Raw genomic sequence first — 20,377 nt, forward strand, 5'->3', positions numbered from 1 at the left:
GCAGTAGGAAGGCTTTTACCATATCCAACTCTGTATGACCCCATCTGAGTTTTCTTGGCAGAGATACTGGAATGGCTTGCCATTGCCTTTTCCAGTTCATTTTACAGATGAGGAAACTGAAGCAAATAGGGTGAAGCGATTTACCCAGGGTCATATTAGTAAGTGTCTAAGGCTGAATTTGAACTCAGGTCTTCCCGACACCAGGCCCAGTAGCCACTGACTTCTTCTACATCCTGATATAGACCTTTGTAATCTCACTTAGTCTTCCACTGCAAGTGTCTCCCCTCCAGTCCACCCTCTACTCAGATGCCAAAGTGATCTTTCTAAATTGCAAGTCTGACTGTGTCACTCACACGCGCGTGCACACACACACACACACACACACACACACACACACACAAACTCCAAGGGCTCCCAATTACCTCTAGGATTAAATATAACATGTTCTTTGGCTTTTAAATGCCTCTCAACCTTGTCCCTTCCTACCTTGTCAGTCTTCTTTCACCTTACTCCCTTTGCACACACCACAATCCAGCTACGTTGGTCTTCTTACTATTCTGTACACATAATACTCTACCTCCCAATTCTGGGCATTTGTATTGGCTGTCCCCATACTTAAAATGCTCTCCTTCACGTCTTCCATTCCTACCTTCCTTCAAGACTCGATTCAAGCTCCACATTCTTCAGGGGGCCTTTTCTGGTCCTCCTTACTGCTGATATTACTTTCCATTCATACTATATCTGTCTTTAATGTCCACAGCTATTTGCATGTTATTTTCTCTATTATAATGGGAGTTCTTTGAGCATTCTTGCTTTCCTTGGTATACTCAGCGCTTAACACAGTGTTTAATAAAATGTTTACTTAATAAATACTTGCTGAAGATCATATCCTTCCGGACTGGATACTGTCACCTGAGGATCCCACTGTGAGACCCTGGGCAAGTCACTTAACCTCTGATTTCCTGACAAAATGGATCTACTAGAAAAGGAAATGGCAAACTACTCCAGTATCCTTGCCCAGAAAACCCCAAATGGAGTCACAAAAGGGTCAGACATGATTAAAACTGCAATTACCAGCAGCAGTCTATCAGAGTGGAGACTTTGAGAGTGGAGAGAAGAAGACACTTATGAGAGATGCAATAGACTGGATGTGTGGGGTCAATGCAAGTGAGGAGAATGGAATGATGACAAGGTTTTAAGCTTGGGTGTCTAGAAGGATGGTGGTGTTTTGGGCAATAATAGGAAAGTTTGAAAGAGAGAAAGGTTTAGGGAAAAGATGATGAGGTTTTTTCCAGATGTGTTGAGTTTAAGATGCCTGTATCTCCAACGATTGATATCCAGTGATAAATATCCAACATGCAGTTGGTGGTGCAAGACTAGTACATCGGAGAGATTAGGGCTATATATATAGATCAGGAAATCATTTGCATAGAAATGATAAGTTAAATCTGTGGGAGCTAATAAGATTATTTACAGGAAGAAAAGAAGAGGGTCCAAGACAATCACTTAAGGAAACTGATGGTTAGTGGGTATTACTGAATGAAGATCCAGCAAAGAAAATTGAGAAGTGGTCAGACAAATAGAAAACCAGAAAACCACAGGGTCATACACACTACTGAGAAAAGAGTATTCAAGACAAAGGAGTCATCAGTGTCAAATTCCTGTTTGTAGGCAGCAGGGAAGAAACTAGTAGAGAGGGAGAAATTGAATGGTGTTCTTGATGGCTACTGTGATATTTTTCGAAAAAAAGGCAAATATTCACACTCCTTTTCAATTAGAAGTATCTCAGGTTTCCTGGACTGTCTCTTCAGGCTTTGGGAGTAGATTGTCCTTCATAATGTGGACATTTTGGATTGTTTGGTAGGTCCATTGTCTTGACAAAGATTATTCCCTTTTGAGCACTTCACCGGTTCCCAGACAACCAAAAATTTACCTGGATCTCTATAATTCTTCCTGAATTTTATTTCCCTATAATCATAGCTAGGCAGCTTTTCTATTTGTCTACTGTGGGGTTTCCACTTTATTTCAATACCTCTAGCCTTCAGGTTTCACTCTCTTGGGAGATGCTGCTGAAATAGTAATCTAGCCCCAAACATTTTGTCTGCTTAGATCCACTAGTTTATCTGTAATTCTGAGATGGAAGAGATTTAATTCATCAGTGCTGGGCACAGAGAGAGAACTGCATAAATGTTTGTTGGTTGCTGTTTGAATAGGGCTCTTCTTCATCAGTCCAGAACAGTTGCCAGCACAAAGAGTTAAAAATCAAGAGAGATGTTTGGTTCAATCAGGTCCTATTCTCCCTGAAATAATAACCGGCATATTGAAAAGGGGACTTTTAGAAGGGGGAAAAATCCCATTGGGTGAGTCAAGTACAAAAAGAGGTAAAGTTTCTTTTAATGGAGAAGACATGTTGGGAGCTGAGTTTTTCTTTGGAAGCACAGATGCCTTTCAAAAAGGAACTAACTAGAAATTATTGTTACTTTCATAGTCTCCTGGAGCTAAGAAATATCTGCTCAACCAGTCATTTAAAAATTTAAAATGCACATGCATACACAGAAAAGCCCAGCAGGAGAGAAATATCTCATTATCACTATGGGCAGCCTTATTTCCCTATGGCCTGCTCCAGCCAAGAAACTGCTGTCCAAGATGGTCTGAGTTGGTGACCTCACACCCTCACTTTGTATTTGGTACAATCCTACCTCTTGGCAGATTGGAGGCACCAGTAATGTCAGGTTGCAATTTACTCAGCTCTGGAATTGGGAATGGGATGGAAAGAATGTTCATACAGATCAAATGTGATAAATTGGTGCACAATTTAGAACAATTTCAATCTGTCATTCCTAATTGTTTTGGGTTTTTTTTAAGTGAAATCAGCTTCTCTGCAGCAATATTAGAGAAATGAAGGCCAGAGGCAGAAAGACTAATTTCTTTCAGAATGCATACTCTTCCAAAAATGCTTTGAGTCAATTTAAGTTTGGAGACACAAGTAAAGTAATGATTCAGGCACAAGGGGAGTGGCATGGTTTCATCAGGCTTACATTTCAGATAGGATATAAGCTTCTTAAAGGAAGGAACTGTTTCAATTTTATGATGGTATCCCTAGCACCTGGCATAGTACTTAAGGCATAGAAGGCACTTAATAAATGTTTGTTGATTGATCGATTTATAGGCGCTCAGTGATTGTAGGCCTCAAATCTTGACCTTTTCTTGATGCTTCCTTAGCAAGAGACAAAATAGACAAGTTTTCTTCTGGCAAAAACCATTGGTCCTTTGTTGAAATCACTGGAGAGTGAATGAACTGATTAAATGGCCTTTGTGGGTTTCAGATTAAATATTGTAGATAGAGTACTGATTGAAGAGAGGTGCAAGGGTAGATGGGGAGTCCCTGTACAGCCTGGGATGGTATCCAAGAAGTTTGGTCAGGATATTAGATAAGAGGAGGGGTGGGTAGTAATGAGACATGAAATGTTAAGTCAGAGAGGAGAGTAGAGGTGAAGTGGGTAATTTGTAAGGGGTCCTAGGGGGACCATGGAAATGGATAGACAGTGACTGAAAAATGGAGCCAAAGGTAGAGGTCAGCCCTGTATTGGGGAGAATAACCAACAGTCTAACTCTGTTATGGAACAGGCCTTCAGCTCATGTACCAGAAGCTGTGAATAATGTAACATGTAGATAATAGTAGAGTCTGTTAGCTTTCCATGTGGGATGTCTTATCTCCCAAACTACATTATGAGTTTCTGGAGAGCAAGGACCATGTTTTATACATGCCTCTAATCCAGTACATGTACATGGTGTTGATGACTTACTAGATTGATTTTTTGATTCTTATATATTTGAAAGTAGGAAATGAAAGAAAAAGCCTGAGGGATCTAATCATTAACCAATTTTTTGGGCTGGGACCAACCAGCCTTTCTTAAAAGGCTTGAATAGTATTTGTGACCTAATACAAGAATGACGATTGCTATTTTCAAAAGAAATTTCATCAACAGTCTGGAAACTGCTTCATAAATATTCATGAATGGAAAACAAGATCATCTCAATTTTCTTATTAAACCATTCTAATCATTTGCATTTAGTCTATTACATTTAGTCATTTCTTAAAAATTAACAAGCATTTATTTTCTGTCCTTCCCACCTCCCCCCACTATTAGGGGAAAGAAAAGAAGAACCTTTGAAACAAATATGCATAGTCAAGCAAAACAAATTTTTGTATGAAGGCAGCATGGCATAGAAAGCCAGCCTCAAAGTGAGAAAGACCTGAGTTCAAATCCTCCCACTGCCTGTATGACCCTGAACAAGTTACAGACCTTTATTATTACAGATGTGAACCTACAGGAACTTTTCTTATCTGAACAATTCCATGTGTTAATGAAATCACAGATCCAGGCTTTATCTAGTAGAATATAAGCTTTTACTTGCAGAAATGCACTGTTTCCTTTTCTGTCTTGATATATCTGATGCTTATCACAGTGCCCAGTATATTATTGCTGTTGGTTAGCCGTGTCCACCTCTTCATAACCCCATGGATCATAAGCCATGGGGTTTTCTTGGAAAAAATACTAGAGTGGTTTGCCATTTCCTTCTCTAATAGGTTAAGGTAAACAGAGGTTAAGTGACTTGCCCAGGGTCACACAGCCAATAAGTGTCCAAGGCCAAATTTGAACTCAGGACTTTCTGACAGCAGGTCCAGCATTCTGTCCACTGAGCTACCTAACATCCAATCCTATACAAATTCATACTTCTTAGAGCTGATCTAAGTATATAGCCAGAGCTTAATCAACGATCCTTGAATTGAAATATATCTATATCTATATATATATACACATATATACATACATACGTGTACATGTACATAATACATGCTGTATATAGATAGATAGATAGATAGATAGATAGATAGATAGATAGATAGATAGATAGATAATGTATATATAAAATTCACCTACGTCATCTCATTTGATCCTCACAGCAACCTTGTGATAAACTTGGTGCTAGTGTTACCATCCTGGCTTTACAAATACGGAAATTAAGGTTCAGAAAGTTTAGATGATATGCCTAGGGCCATGCAGTTAGCAAAAGTGGTACAATCAAGGTCCAGCCCCGAAGTCCTAATTCCTGATTCAGAGCTCTTTCCACCAAGGCCTACACACCAGGGCAGAATCTAAAATCTCTTATTTCCCAGACCAGTTCTCTCACCATTAGACCAAATTGTTTTTCCTGGTCAGCTTTGCAAAGGGCCACTTTCAAACTGCTGTGATAAATGTTCCTCTTTAAGGAATCGGGCTCTGGGTCACTGGGCCACTTTTTTTAAGAGAATGGCTCTCTTTAAGGCCAATGCTGCCCTCCTGGCCCCTGCACTAAGCGGCAGCTTCAAAGCAGATATTCTCTGGAAGCCTGGAGGGTAGGTGTGTCCCATTACCTCCTGAGGCTCTCTCTGATGGGGTATATTTCATCTTTCAAATCATCTTTTTCTCCCCTTTTTGCAACAAGTTCTTTCAATTAGGTGGAGATTTCTTCAGAATAATTAAACTCTCCATATCAAGCAGCTCACTCCAATTACACAGGCAAATCAATTAATCAAACACACATTTATCTAACTGGCAGCCAACCCCCCTTTCTGTTCCAAAGATTTTATTCAGTGGCAGCTCTTTGAGATTCAGGGGGCTGCTCTTCTCCAAGATGGGCTAGTTCAGCATTGCCTGCTTGGCTCTGACTAGAAAGTAGCCTCTCTGTTCCTGAGACTGAGAGGTCAGTTCAGAGTTTGGTGTCATGTACAATTTTTTATTTTGTTTTTAAAATGTCTCTGTCTTACTAACTCCTAAAACAGCAGTGCTTGGGTCCCCTTCTCGTGTTCAATTACCCAGACACTTCTCAGCCTTGGTCTTCTTGGTTTTTACTATCTTTCTTGCCTTCTCTCTTCCCTCTCAGGAGCCCAGAGTTTTGGCTATCTGCACAATACTAGATGTCACTTAATTCAACTCCTACATTTTACAGATGAGGAAACTGGGGCCCCGTTAATTCAAAACCATAACTAAGGTGGGGCAAATAGGGTTTTGCCCCAGGTGCCAAAATTTAGAGTATGCCAATAACACCTACTCCCTTTCCACAGGTAGAAAGAACTGAGCATCTAGTAAACAAGAGTAATTGGTTAAAATAGCACCAGAAAGATACTCCTCAGCCCAGTTTCTGCATTCTACCAGCTGTGTAGCCTCTTGGTATCAAAGAGGATCTTCTCTTATACTAGGTGTTAAGGACTCTTTCCCCAAGGCCATTTTTTTCTGCCATGAGTACTAGTTTCTTTCATCTATAGATTAAGAGATTCATCTGATATGGTGCAGGGAGTAGGTAGCAAAATTGGGATTAAAATCTGGGTTTTCTGACTCTAAATCCAGCTTTCTTTCCATTGCCCCATCTGCTTTTTTTCTTTCATTCTCTGCAGAATGGTGCACAAATTTCTACTTCTTCCCCTACTTGTAGTCACTGAAATGAAAACATAGTCTTTCTTTTCAAGGTTTCTGAGAGATTTTTTTTTTTACCATTAGTAGCTATAGGAAAAAACCCAGAAGCTTAATAAAATAATAAAATAAAAGAGTAGTTGTAAATTATAGGAAGTCTTAAAAGCCTAAAATGGTTGTAAGTTTTCCAGGTCTTCATTGAAATACAGCTACGATGAAATCAGTTAGGGTTTTTGTTTTTTTCTTTCTCTTCTCCTCCTCCTCGGTGACCATCCCTTATAATAAAAAATAAAAAAGAGGGGGTTAAGTTCACCAAAATTAACCAGTAAGTCTGACATTTAGTGTTCTATACCCATAATCCCTCACCTCTGCACAAAAGGGAGAAAGGTGCGTTCTCCATAGATCTGAAGCTTCCTTCACACGGCTATCTGTTGGTCCTTGTCTCTGGAGTCAATCCTCTTCTGAGGAATCAATAGTCCAATCAAGGAAGGTCATTACTGAGCACAGATTTCTCATCCTAAAGTTTCGTCACAGTTTAGCTTATCTAGCATGGCTAATGGCGCTCCAAGCTCCTATTTCTAATCTAATCTTAGTCCTGTTTGGGTTTGTTTGCTCCATCAAAGCCAATCAGATTTGTAACCAAAGTTAGCATCTTGTAGGTCTACTGGTCTGGTGGGATTCTTAGCACTTATTTTGTGTTCTTTTTCTAAATGTGAGCCCCAGATTGTCCCTCCTAAAGCCAGGCTTCATTGGATTGCTGCTCTATGACCCCATTATGCTGCAAGTGTCCTTCATAATAGGGACTTCAGAAGACAGACCCACTTGGGTACTAATTTAGACATAAATTGAAATCACTTAGTCTTAATAATCTGTGGCTAATTGGCCAGCTCAGAACTAAAACTGGAAACCCCCAATCCCACACAAATACACACCTATCAAAGCAGAGCTATAATTAGAAATTCTTATTCCCAGGCTAGCCCGGTACTGAGAGCTCCTAACTTAAAGTCAGGACTTACTAGCTATATAAGTTTGACTTATATACCTCAGTTTTTTCATCTGTAAAAAGGGGATAATAATTGTACCTACCCTCAAGGGTTGTTGTGAGCTTCAAGTGAGATACCACATGTTTACCTGCTTTGTAAGCCTTAAAGCAATAGACAGAATGATATCTATTATTGTTGTCATGGCGGGGGGGGGGGGGGGGGGGGTGGTGGTAGTGGTTGCTACTGCTGTTGTTGTTACAGGAAGGGTAGAGAAGATCCAGTGTGCTGCAGATATCATTGCACTGAGAAAGATGGTGGCCCATCTGCCAGGCCTGTCTGGTCTATACCTCCACAGCATTGTCCACGATTCCATCTTCCCCATCTCCTAGGAGGAAGGAATCAGAAGGGTATTGACAGCAAACAGGGAGGGAACAGAGGAAAAGAATGTAATAGCCAGAAAGTTGGCCTTGTGAATAATGTGCCACAGTGACAAGTGACAAGGGAATAGGTAATAGGGTCCAGCAAAGGATTATGGGGATCAGGGACATAATATGGCTTGGAGGAAAAAGTAGGGTTCCATATCAGCACACCAGGATAAATCCCTGGAATTAGTCTTAGGGCTCATCTGGTCCAAGGTTCTCAATTTACAAATGAGGAAACATAATGACTTGCCCCAAATGACACAGGTAATAAATAGCAGAGCCAGGATTTGAGCCTAGGGTCTCTGTCTCTAAATCTAGTACTCTGAGGTTCATTCAACTCTAAGACTCTGGTTCTCAGCACATTTGCAGAGCCCAGATGACTGATAGGTCCCATGTTCAATGACTAAACTAATATTTCTTGCCTCTGTTTCTCAGCTCTGCCCACTTTCCCATGTTCCCAATGATGATTCATCTTTCAGGTAAACCCTACAGAGTTGTTTCAAAAAAAATATGTTACATACATAATAATAATAAGAGATGACTCCTATCAAAAGTAGTTTTCTTTCATTTGGTATCCATGACCTTCAGGAGAAACGTTTCCTTTCACTAAGACTATAGAAACACAAACATATATAGTGCTGGATAATTGAATTTAATGAATTCTAGAATCTTGGAGTGAGACAACAGAGATTCTAGCAGTGGTCCCACTGTACTCTGCCTCAGCCAAACTGTGTTTGCCACATGTGTTCCGGTCAGGGTCCCCCATTTTAGGAAGAGTATTGATGAGCTGGAGAACATTCCAAGGAGACCAAGCAGGATGATGGAAGTACTAACGTCAGTGCCATATGAAGTGTGGAAGAAGGAACTAGAGAGGGTTATCCTGAAGAAAAGAAATGTAAGGGGGAAGATATGTCTGTTTTCCTGAGAAACCATGTAGTATTAGGAGAAGAGGACTGGGTTTGGGGTGAGAAGGAAGACTGTCCTCAAGAATAAGAATGGCAAGAGGACTTGAAAGTCAATGATCCAAGGATTGATCAGAAACACTGAGGATTGTTGTAGGTGTTTTGGTCCAGATCTCTAACTCCATTGATCTGAGGAATTCTCTGACAAGGCAATTCCCTGTACCAATGAATAACTAATTCCCATTGTTCTGCAACTCAAAGTTTTAGGGAATTATTGGGAGATCCTGAGAAAGTAAGTGACTTGCCCAGAGTCACCAGTATGTGTCAGAGTCAAACTTGGACCCAAACTGTTCTGACTCAGAGGCGAGTGCTGAACCTCATGCTACCCCACTAAGGGGAAAAGAAGGGAGGAGTAGAAGGAAGTGGTTAGCAGTCTTCCAGGTCTTAAAGGTTACAAAGAAAGATGAGAAATTAGGCTTGTTTTGCTTTTCCCCAAAAGGCAGAACTCAGAGCAAAGGGTAGAGACTTTTGAGAGGCAGAGTTTGGCACCATTTAAGGAAAAATAGTCGGTAAAATACGCCAACTCTTAAAGAAATGAATTCCCCATCATGTGAAGGTGGTTCTTGTAGCAGGGATGCCTAAACAACCTCTGACCCAAATAGGAATCCCTTCCATAGCATCCCTTCCAGTATTTCCCACCTGAATGTTCGTAGTGGTGGGGTAGCACCTTACCTCCTATAGTAGCCCATCCCATTTCTGAGTAGTTCCAACTATTAGAAAGTTCTTTTTTGGGGGGGGAAATAGACTTCCCTTCACTTCTTCACTTGGGAACATAATGAATAAATAGTGCTGGAATCAGAGTTGGGAAGATCTGGATTCAGAACCTACTTCTGATATACACTAGCATATAATTGTTGGGCAGCTAGGTGGTGCAGTGGATAGAGCACCAGTACAGCAGTCAGGAGGACCTGAATTCAATTTCACCTCAGACACTTGACACTCACTAGCTGTGTGACCTTGGGCAAGTCACTTAATTACAGTTGTCTCATCCTGGGTCATCTCGAGTCATCCTGATGAATATCTGGTCACTGAATTCAGATGGCTCTGGAGGAAAAGTGAGGCTGGTAACCTGCACAGCCCTCCCACACTCAAAACTAAGTCAAGGTCAAGTCATGTCATTATTTCTCTGATAACATGGTCTTCTTCGGCAATGAAGGATAAACACGCACAGCTGTATGACCATGAGTATCTCTCTGGACCTGTTTCCTCATCTGTAAAATGAAGCTTATAGAATGTGTAACACCTGCCTTATATAGTCAGGCAGCTATATGGTATGGTGGCTAGAATGTTGAACTTGGAGTCAAGAAGACCTGAGTTTAAATCCTACTTCAGACACTTATTAGCTGTGTGACTCTAGACAAGTCACTTGACCTCTCTGTGCCTCAGTTTCCTCACCTGTAAAATGGAGAGAATAATTGCACCTACCACACAGGGTTGCCATGGGGATCAAATGAGATAATATAAAAAAGTGCTTTGTAAGCCTCAGAGCACTATTTAAATTTGAATTCCCCATTCAAATTTATATAATAATAATAATTAGTATGAAGTCCAAATGAGCTAATGTATGTAATGCATTTTGCAAAATTCAAAGCCTGCGTATAGATGGAGCCTTTGACTATTCATTTGTTCTCAGTATCAACATAGAACAACTTAAATGTGTGCTTATGTGTCATGGTGATGCACCAAAGATTTTTCTAAAAATATTATCGTCCCTTAAAAGGGAGGAACTTGGAAGCAAAGTAAATTATCCTATCTCTTGTAAATGCTGAACCTATAAGTGAAACCCTTAAAAAAATATTCTATGAATTTTCCCCAAACTTGGAACTGGGAGCCTAAAGGCTGCAAACAGAATCCAAAATGGGAAGAGAAAAAAGAAACAAGGGATTCTCAGTGATGACTGTTTTGTCCTTGGTCCTCTTACACATCTGCTTCACAGACGATTTCCCCATCTGTGAAGACACAGGGGAAGCCAAGTCTGATGCCTATCTTTTCTCAGTTTGGAGGAGTTATTCCTATCCATCTTCCCTCTCCTGGAGATTGACTAGCTAGCTGTTCCATCAAACCACTATGCTGCTATTTAGTTGTTCAGTGGGTTCATGACTGGCTGGAGTGCTTGGGGTCAGGAAGGCACCTTTTGGTCCCTCCATTATTTGCCTCTTACCCTCTCCCATCCACTAGGCCCATCACTGTTGCTGGGGAGCAGTAAGTATAGCTATCTTTCTTTCAGTCACTGTGCAGAAGAGCTATAAGGAATTCAAGGAGACGGTGACCTCTAAAGATGAGCATCTCCAGCATCCCCTGGGGCTCAGAGTTATTCCCAGACCAGCATCTTTGACAGCCTACCATGATCCTAGCTGACACACGACAAGAGCAGCCTTTGTCAGCATAGGGAGATCTAATGTCACATGTAATTAACTCTAAGAGCCTAATCCAGGCAAGTTCCTGATTAAACAGCAATATCTTAGGAAAGCTGCAGTTCCTAATGTGTATGAGCGAAGATGTCTTTGCTTAGCCTCCTGTGGTTCTTCCTGTAGTGGGCCCTGCCTGCCAGATGTCAGAATCTGCAGGAGAATCCAGGAGAGGTTCACCTTGGCAGTGTGCTCTGTCCCTCCTGTGTCCCCTCCCATCCCTCTTACCATCACTCTTCCTACCCTAGGGTCTCCTGATTCTTCCAAGGTGGAGAACCCACCATGTCCCACACAAGCCAATGAAACCCTGCTGGGTCGTTAGAGTGATCTGGTCATACATTAATAATGGTCTCGATGAGGAACCAGCAGAACCTGCCAGTCACTGTAAGAAATGCCACCTCTGGGAAATTAGAGCGTGTACGCCACGGCGTGTGGCTGCCGAAACCTACGGCGAGCTGGAGGCTGAAGACATAATTCACAGTGAAGGGAATTCTTCTGGGCAAAAGGAAATAGTTCACTGCTCTTGACCTAATGAATTAGTTACTGATTAAAATGTCCCCATTCCACAAAGCAGAGCTGCTGAAGAATCCAGGTTGATTTTTTTAGGAAGGCCCCAGAAGGAGCTTCCAAAGTGAACAGGGCTGACCTCAGAGGCACCCGGATGACCTTTTCTCTGTCCCCAGTGTCTTGGGGCTCATAGTTGTATTTGCTGGAGTTTCTCTGGGTAGGGGCAAAAAGGCATTCGCTCCCAGTGCTTCCTGTCAGTTGTCCATTCCTGTCATCATCAATTGAAAAGAACATGGAAGACTTCCCTTAGGGATGGCCTACTTTTCTAAAGCAAAGTGCCATGTTGAAGCTTACATGATCCATCCTGAAGCCTGTGTCATTCTCAACTCATCTGGCCACCTTCTTAGATAAAGTATCTTAAGGCGCACCAAGAATTTTCCTTCTTTCCCTCTAGATTTCAAATCACCCATCACAAACTGGGCCCCAGACTGCATTATCAATTTGAAGGGGAGGACCTAGACCCAACTGGGAAAATGTAAAAATCAGACCTGTTGCAGAACTCTTAAGAGAGTTCTATCTTGGATTGTGAAGTTTCAGAGAATTCTATACCTGGAAATTGCCCTTTGGTAATCTAGCCAAGGTGATCAGAGAATTCTTGTTGGATTGGGAAGCCTCCCATGGGTCATGTGCTTTGTTGGAATGACATAGGGATCTCCTGCTGAGTCCCCAGGTCAACAAATCAGGCATTCCTCTGATTACCCCAATACACTTTTTGGACACATAATACCACCATGGAACCTCTTCCATCTCCTCTTGAGAGCTACCTGCCAAGCATTAACCAAGGAAAGTTGGGAAATATCATGTAATATCTATGTCAAAGTACTGAATTTAGAGCACAGAAGACATTGGTTGGAATCCCGTCTTCCATTTATTAGCTTTGTGACCATGTCCCTGGAATTTAACCTCTCTCAGCCTCAGTTTCCCCATCTGTTAAATGGAGTGATAATACCTAGAGTACCTATTTCACAGGGGTCTTATCACTTATTATTTGCTTTGTTTGTTCCTTCTAGTGATGAAATCTTGGTTCCCACACAATTTGATTTAGGTAAGGTAGCTCAGACTCACTTACCCTTGAGTATAAGAAAAAAAAGATATCTAATCTGAGACTGCACAGTGGGGAGTATCTGAGAAAGACCAAAGGCGGGGATACTGCCAACTGTGGGAGCAGTATGGTCACAATGAGGGTAGCAGCTATCTTTCAAAAGTCTGAGGCCTTGATTACTAAGTGGAAAGCATTTTAAAGTGTCCTGGCCCAGGATCTGGAAGCTGGGCAATGACAAGGGCAGGGACAGGGTTGGGACCAAGTGGTGAGGGAAGCAATGTCCTAAAGTAAAAAGAGCTTTAGACTAGAGAGGGCCTTGAATTCTGACTCCAGATCTGTTGATAACTAGCTATGTGACCTTGAGCAAGGCACTTCAGTGTTTACTAAGCGGCCCTCTGTTTCCTTAGCTGTAAAAGAGAATGGCCAAGCTAGATGATCCTTAAAATTCCTTTTACGAATTCTGTGAGTCCATGAACATAGTCCTACCATAGACTCTGGGATGCTGACTGTGATCCTTAACTTCTCTGAATCAGTTTCTTCATCTGCAAAATGGAATGAATTAATAGCAAGATTGTTCCAAGGGTCAAGTGGAATTAGGCATTATTTAAACTGCTTCGCAAACCTTAAAGCATTATATAACTGTCAGCTATTATTATCATCATTATCAATTATCATCATCATCGTCATCTTCTAAATTGATTCTTGGAAAGTTCAGTGATGACTTTCCCATAAAAGCAATAGCAAATTCTTCAGGAGCAGTATTCCTGGCGATTAATATGATGGGTGAAAATCCCAGTCATTACGTGTCTCTGCCATAAACTCTATGAATTCCAAGCTTTCTTTTTAATAATAATTCATCTTTTAAATAGCAATTTGAAGTTTACAAAGAACTTTCCTCACAACAACCCTGTGAGGTAGGAAGTGTAAATTTATCATCCCCATTTTGCAAATGAGGAAACTGATGCCCAGAGAGGTGAAGTGATCACAAAACCATTGACTGGGTGAGATTCAAGAAAGAAATGTGCAACAGGGGAAAGAATGCCTGCTCTGAAGAAAGAGGCCCTGGGTTCAAGTCTGCCTTTTGATGTTTGTTACCTGCATGGCCTCAGACAACCCCTTCCCTCACCTTGTTTTCATCTTTTCTTAAATGGGGATTGGGCTAGCTAGATGGCCTCTTCAATCTCTTTCAACTTTAGATCCATGAAGCTATGAAATCCTGACTCCAAGGGCAGCCCTTGATGGACTCACTGTCACATCCTTGTCTTTACATCTGTTTTCACCTCTGCCCCCTTTCCTGTTAAGTACAAACAAAGCCCTGAGAAAAAATTCTGGCTGGACAGAGACCATCCTAAATGCAGAGAAGTAACAGGTCTGTGAAGCCATCCCTGTAATATTTCCTCACCCAAGGGCAGCCGGTGCTGGTAATTCACATTCTAGAGATCAACTTTCAGAGCTGACACCTCTCAGATGAGCTGTGGACAGGTAGCTTTTCTGCACAAATTGTTTTCCGACAGAGAAGCTTCCCTGTGACTGAGACGGACCAGTAGGTTCATTCTGTGTGACAAGGAGACTTGAATCAGATTCAGTTATGGTTACAGTGAAGTGGGTGGGGGGAACAGACACCCCCAGGGAGGGGGAAGTACCTTTCATGATGTGTCTTGCATTTTTGTTATTTTTGTTAAGATCTGCTTAGCCAGAAAGTCCTTTTCAAATGACAGACAAATGACATAGGTATCTACTCTTGGTTTTCAAGTTGCATCAATCTCTCTGCCAGTCTAGATTATAACAGATGTGCCTTTTAGCTTACAGAGGTTGCACTGAGCTGGCATCCTTGCACTGGTATTGTGATGCCACTTCCAGTCTCTGTACATTGACACAAATATGAATAGTGTCTTATGATGAGTGAGACACTCAATTAATACACAGATTTAAAGAACTAATTTAACAAGTATTTATTGCATGTTGGTTATATGCCTAGCCTTGTGTTAAGCATTGTCACTGAGTTCAATGCAATATAAATTTATTATGTGCCTACTATGTACCAGGCAATGTACTACATGCTAGAGATTTCTTAATATCTGGACCTTTTACTGGGAAAGGAAACTCCTTCTTTCAAAATTCTGCAAATGACAGCATTAAAGAATTGCCTGCAAAACTGCCAACTTGGACTAGATTTAATGAAATTGGGAAATGTTTCACAAACTGAATAAAAATACAATACAAAATAGATAATGCTAATTTGTGGTTTTCTACGTTAATAAGAGGTAAGAGGGATCCATTTCTATTTGAGTTTGATACCCTGGGAGATAAGAAGTGTAAGTTTATCATCCCCATTTTATAGATGGGGAAACTAGGTAAGGGGATTTGTCCAGGGTCACAAAGCTAACATGTAAAATAATTGCTAGTATGTATGGAAAGCTTTAAAGTTTTACAAAGTCCTTTACGTACATTATCTCATTTGATCCTCAGTATATTCTTATGTGATATTTGCTTATCAGTAGGTCATATTTACTAATCTGTAAGATTAGGGAACCAAGGCTGAGAGAGGGTATTTAACAGAAGTGGGACACAAACCCAAGTCTTCCCAGTTCCAAGGCTCTATCTGCTATCTGTTGTCTTTCAGACAATCCAGATAAAAAGACCAAAAAAATGAATAGTCCCTGTCAATAAAAAGCTTTTATTCTGCTGGTGAGTAAAAACAGAAGTTGAAGAAAAGTATAGATCTAAATAGAGGGATATAGCAAAGGGCTCTGTTCTTTGCCTTGGCAAAGGATCATCTTTCTGAAGGAGATAGTATGGTACATGGAAACCGCTCCACTGAACTGGAGTCAGGGAATAGGGGTTCAGATTCCACCATGGCCTCCTACTACTTGTGTGACCTTGAGCAAGTCACTTAATTTCTTTGAGTCTCAGTTTCTTTGTCTATACAACTCAGGGGTTTGGACTATGTGATCACGGAGGCCCCTTCCTAGCTCTAAATCTTACAAACCTCCTTTCTTCCTACGTCACTTTTCTCCTTGGATAGTGAAACTCCCCATGATCACATTGTTCTTATTCAGGAGCCAAAGCTAGCATCAATTTATGCCCAAGTGGGTCAAAGTGCTTTGTACTACCTCACCCCCATTCCCAAACCTTTTTCACCAAGCACACCAGAAAGGAGAACTTTGCATTTGAAAAATATAAGCCTACACTGCAAGCGAAGGTCACTGTAAATAGCTTAACTCATCCCGAGTACATCCATTGGTCAAACCACCTTGTATTGTTCAACTGCTTCTTAAGTTAAGTCTTGAGATCCTTAAAGGCAAAGACTATGTTTCCTGTTTCTTCTATAGCACTCATATAGAATTTTGTAGGTGTTACGTATATGTGTGTGTGCCTATGTGCATGTGTATGCATGTAGGTATGTGTGTATATGTATGTATGTGCCCACACATATCTATACACACACACAGTATATGTGTGTCTGTTTGTTTATATAATTTTTTTTTAGTCATTTCAGTCATTTCCAACTTTTCGTGACTCCATTTGGAGATTTCTTGGCAGAGAGGCTGGAGGGGTTTGCCATTTCCTTCTTTAGCTCATTTAACAGATGAGGAAACGGAGGCAAACAGGGTTAGGTGACTTTCCCGGCATCATACAGCTAATAAGTGTCTGAAGCCAGATTTGAACTCAGAAAGTTGAGTCCTCCTGACTCCAGGCCTGGCTATCCACATAACTCTGTGTGTATACACACACACACACATGCATATATACATTGTGTATATATGTTTGTGTGTATATGTGTGTGTAGATACATACATGTACATATCTCTACATACACATGTGTATATGTGTATGCACATATAGGTATATACACATATGTTTATGGTGTTGAAGAAATCTTTAATTGAATTTTCTCAGGATGTCAGTCCATTAAAAATAAAGTTTTTCAAACTGTCTTTTTTACACGGAAGTGATGAAATTTATTTACTGCCAGTAGGCTATTTTGAGTGGTCCCCATGGCTGAATATTTGACATTTATATAGTGTCCCAAAAGCCTTAGTGCATTTGAAAGCTTTAATAGCTTTCCAATGAACTAAGACTTTTAGGAGACCCTGTATATGCTTCAAAGTTTACAAAGTGCTTTACATACATTTTCTCCTTTGAACCTTGTGACAGACTTGTGATCTAGACACTTCAGTTATTATTCCTATTTTGAACATGAGGAAACAGGTTAAAATGCCCAAAGACACATAGCTAGTAAGTGTCAGAGGTAGAATTCAAATTCATATCTTCCTGGTTTCTAGTCTACTATGTTATCCACTATGCCAGAGAACCTTTGACTGAACTATAAGCATCCTGAGAGGGGCTGGAATTCAGCCTGCATCCAGACAGCAGGCTTCTCTGTGCAATGGCAACTCGGTGAAATGAGGATTGAATCTGTGACCTCAGGTTTCAATGGCACTATATTTAATCTGCTTAGTTACTGGTCCAGTCAGTTAACATTAGTTAAATGGGTGTTCTCCATGTATTTTGATTATGATTATTGGTGTTTAATGTGTCTGTGTGTTTGTGTATGAAAGGAGGAGAGCCAGAGATGGGTGATTACATGGAGACGCTAAAGGATGAAGAAGATGCCCTTTGGGAAAATGTGGAGTGTAACCGTCATATGCTAAGCCGATACATCAACCCAGCCAAGCTGACCCCTTACCTGCGCCAGTGTAAGGTCATCGATGAACAGGATGAAGATGAAGTGCTCAGTGCTCCTATGTTGCCTTCCAAGATCAACCGATCAGGTAACCTCTTTCCCAGACATCACAGAGATTGGGGAGAGAAAATCAAGTCACATCAGATAATAGCTGCTGTTAGGTGGTTTTCCCAAAATAAGGTAAGGGTATGCCAGGCATCATCCAATGTGGTTCTTCTGTTCACGGATAGAAAGTCACAGGTAAGTTGGGAGTGAGAAAATCTATTAGATGATAGAGTATGGTTTATGAACTATGAAGGGAAAGGAAACCCAAGTATGAAATGTTAAGAACGTGCTAGCTAACAGTTAACATCTATGAGAGACAAAATTTGGGAACAATTTAGAGATAATTGCACTTAGTTTATAGAGCACCTGGTGCATTCCTCATTTGTGAGTTCTCCAAAAAAGCTATCTTGGTCATGACAACTAGAAAGCCTTTCCCTGATAAGGATGAGGCAAAAGATATCTATTCTATGGCCAAAATTATGAGTTGCCACACTCAGTAGAGGGAAGCCAAGTAGAAACCAGTCAGAATGTTCCAGAAAAAAAAATTGTCTACTCTTAACTTTCTGTGTTTGTTGGTAATTTGAAGTCCTTTGTCCCATATGACTACCTAATTTAGGATTAGAAAAATCTGTTATTATTCCCATTAAGCAATTTATAGTATTCTATACTCTTTCCTGCCCCCCCCCCAAAAAAAAACCCAAACTCTAACCTCCCAAAATACAGAAACTCTTGGTAAATTGAGATTATGTAATCCAGCTTCCTCTGAAGATCTTCATTGACTGGTATGCAAATGATATTGAGCAAAGAAAAGAAAAAGGACCAATCGCAGAAGCAAAGTTATCACATTCTTCTCTATTGGCCCACAGTCCTGCCTTTATTATGTAGATAGGTCTGCAGGAAGAAAAAGGCCCTCATTTTGTGCAATATTCTGGCTGGCATAAAACCTCCATCTCCCTACTTTTTATAGCGTGATAGTCACACAAAATATATGCATGTATGCATGCTTATCTCCCATATACATACTCCCCATCCAGTACACTCATCATTTTTCCTACCCTTTCCCAGAGAATCAGAAGCCATACTATAGTCATCTTGATCAGTGGGACTCTTTGGTCCCAACCTCCTTCATCTAGTATCTGCAATCCATTGGGAAGTCACACTGATTATGTTGCTTTCCAGACTTCCATGTCCATTTGCTTTGCTTCTCTTGAGTAACCTTTGAGGCCAGTTCTCTGGAGTTTGTATTAAACCCAGAGGTAGTAAAAGTGCTAGCACAGTTTTCCTGTGTGAAGAAGAAGCTAGTCAATTGGGTGCAGCACTTAGAGTCAAGGCCATCCAACTCCAGGCCCTGCCTCAAACATTTCCAAGCTATGTGATTCCAGATAAGTCATGTGACCTCTTTCTGACTCAGTTTCTTCATCTGCAACTTGGGGAAATAATAGGACTTAACTCACAGGGTTATTGTGAAGGTCAAATAAAAGAATATAGACAAAGTTCTTTTTAACCTTTCAAGCATTATGTTAATGTTTGCTCTTAGTAAGAGTCAAGGGTATTAGAGCCAGATCAAGATGGATCAAAGTGTTTGGCATTCGGATGTCTTCGTAACTTAACCCCTTCTCCCCTACCTTTCCATCCTTATGCCTTACTTCCTGCCCCATACTTTTGATACAGTGACACCAGCCTTCTCAAAAAAGACACTCCATCTCTCTGCTCTGGTTATCGCCCATACCTGGAATGTTCTCCTTTCTCATTTCCACCCCTGGCATCCCTAGATCCCTTCAATTCTCCAGTAAAATCCCATCTTCAACAGGAAGCATTTCCCAGCCCCTCTTATTTTTAGTACCTTCCCTCTATTGTTTCCTATTTTTTCTACATATGTAGCTTGTACATATTTGTTTGCTTATCTCCCCTATTAGATTGTGATGAGGGGACAGGGACTGTTTTATACCTGTTTTTTTTCCCCATGTCTTAGCACGGTACCTGGCATAAAGTAGGCACTTAATAAAAGTTTGTTGACTGACTAACTATAGAATGTAGTCTCATCACTTCTGTGTCTTTTGTCATCATGTTGTTTGTCTCAGGCCGACTACTGGACATTCTTCATACCAAAGGAGAAAGAGGATATGTGGTTTTCCTGGAGAGCCTGGAGTTTTATTATCCAGAACTTTATAAGCTGGTGACAGGGAAGGAACCCACCCGAAGGTTTTCTACCATTGTTGGTGAGTGGCATTCAGGCTTGGTGGGTAGAGGCAAGAATGCATGTGTGTATAGAGGAGTGACAATTCCAGGGTACTGTATCTGTCTGCAAGGTTGTGAGTCTGTGACAGAGGAATATGTAGAATTGTGATGGGATACCCCAAGCCCTGCTAGCCACTTATTTTTAATTATTAATAGAAATTAGGTACAGAAAGGAGAAACTAGGAAATAAAAACAAAAGCACAATGAAGTAGGATGTTCATGGAGCATTATTGCTTACAAGGTATTTGCACCAGCAACATGGCACAGTGGAAAGCATGCTGAGCTTGTTGTCAAGAGACATAAAACTAATTATCTATGTGACCTTGGATAAGTCACTCACTTCCATGAGCCTCATTTTTCTCATTTGGAAAATGAGGAGGTGATATTGTATGACTTCTAAAATCCCTTTAAGCTCTAAAATTCTAAGATTATTTAATCTAGAGGGTAGAATGGGAGTTTGTTTCATCATCTAAGACCTGAAAATTACCCTCTCAGCATCAAGGTCAAACCCTGTGGTGATGGTGATTCACCTTTTCCTACCCCATAGATAGACAGACTTAGATAGATA

At 40.8% G+C, this 20,377-nt stretch overlaps 1 protein-coding gene across 4 annotated transcripts in view; it reads left to right on the forward strand.

Moving 5' to 3' along the window:
* The window catches only part of CARD11 (caspase recruitment domain family member 11), a 131,597-nt gene that overhangs the window by 61,170 nt on the left and 50,050 nt on the right, over nt 1–20,377 (forward strand). For 3 of the 4 annotated variants that reach the window (XM_072597684.1, XM_072597687.1, XM_072597688.1), the window contains 2 exons: nt 17,402–17,614; nt 19,653–19,790. In XM_072597684.1, the coding sequence (XP_072453785.1) occupies nt 17,402–17,614; nt 19,653–19,790 (351 nt within the window). Of the gene's footprint in view, nt 1–7,705; nt 17,615–19,652; nt 19,791–20,377 lie in introns of those variants that run through there. The other variant, XM_072597686.1, reaches the window with a different exon arrangement.

This window comes from Notamacropus eugenii, chromosome 3, assembly GCF_028372415.1.
Source record: "Notamacropus eugenii isolate mMacEug1 chromosome 3, mMacEug1.pri_v2, whole genome shotgun sequence".
Lineage (NCBI taxonomy): Eukaryota > Metazoa > Chordata > Mammalia > Diprotodontia > Macropodidae > Notamacropus > Notamacropus eugenii.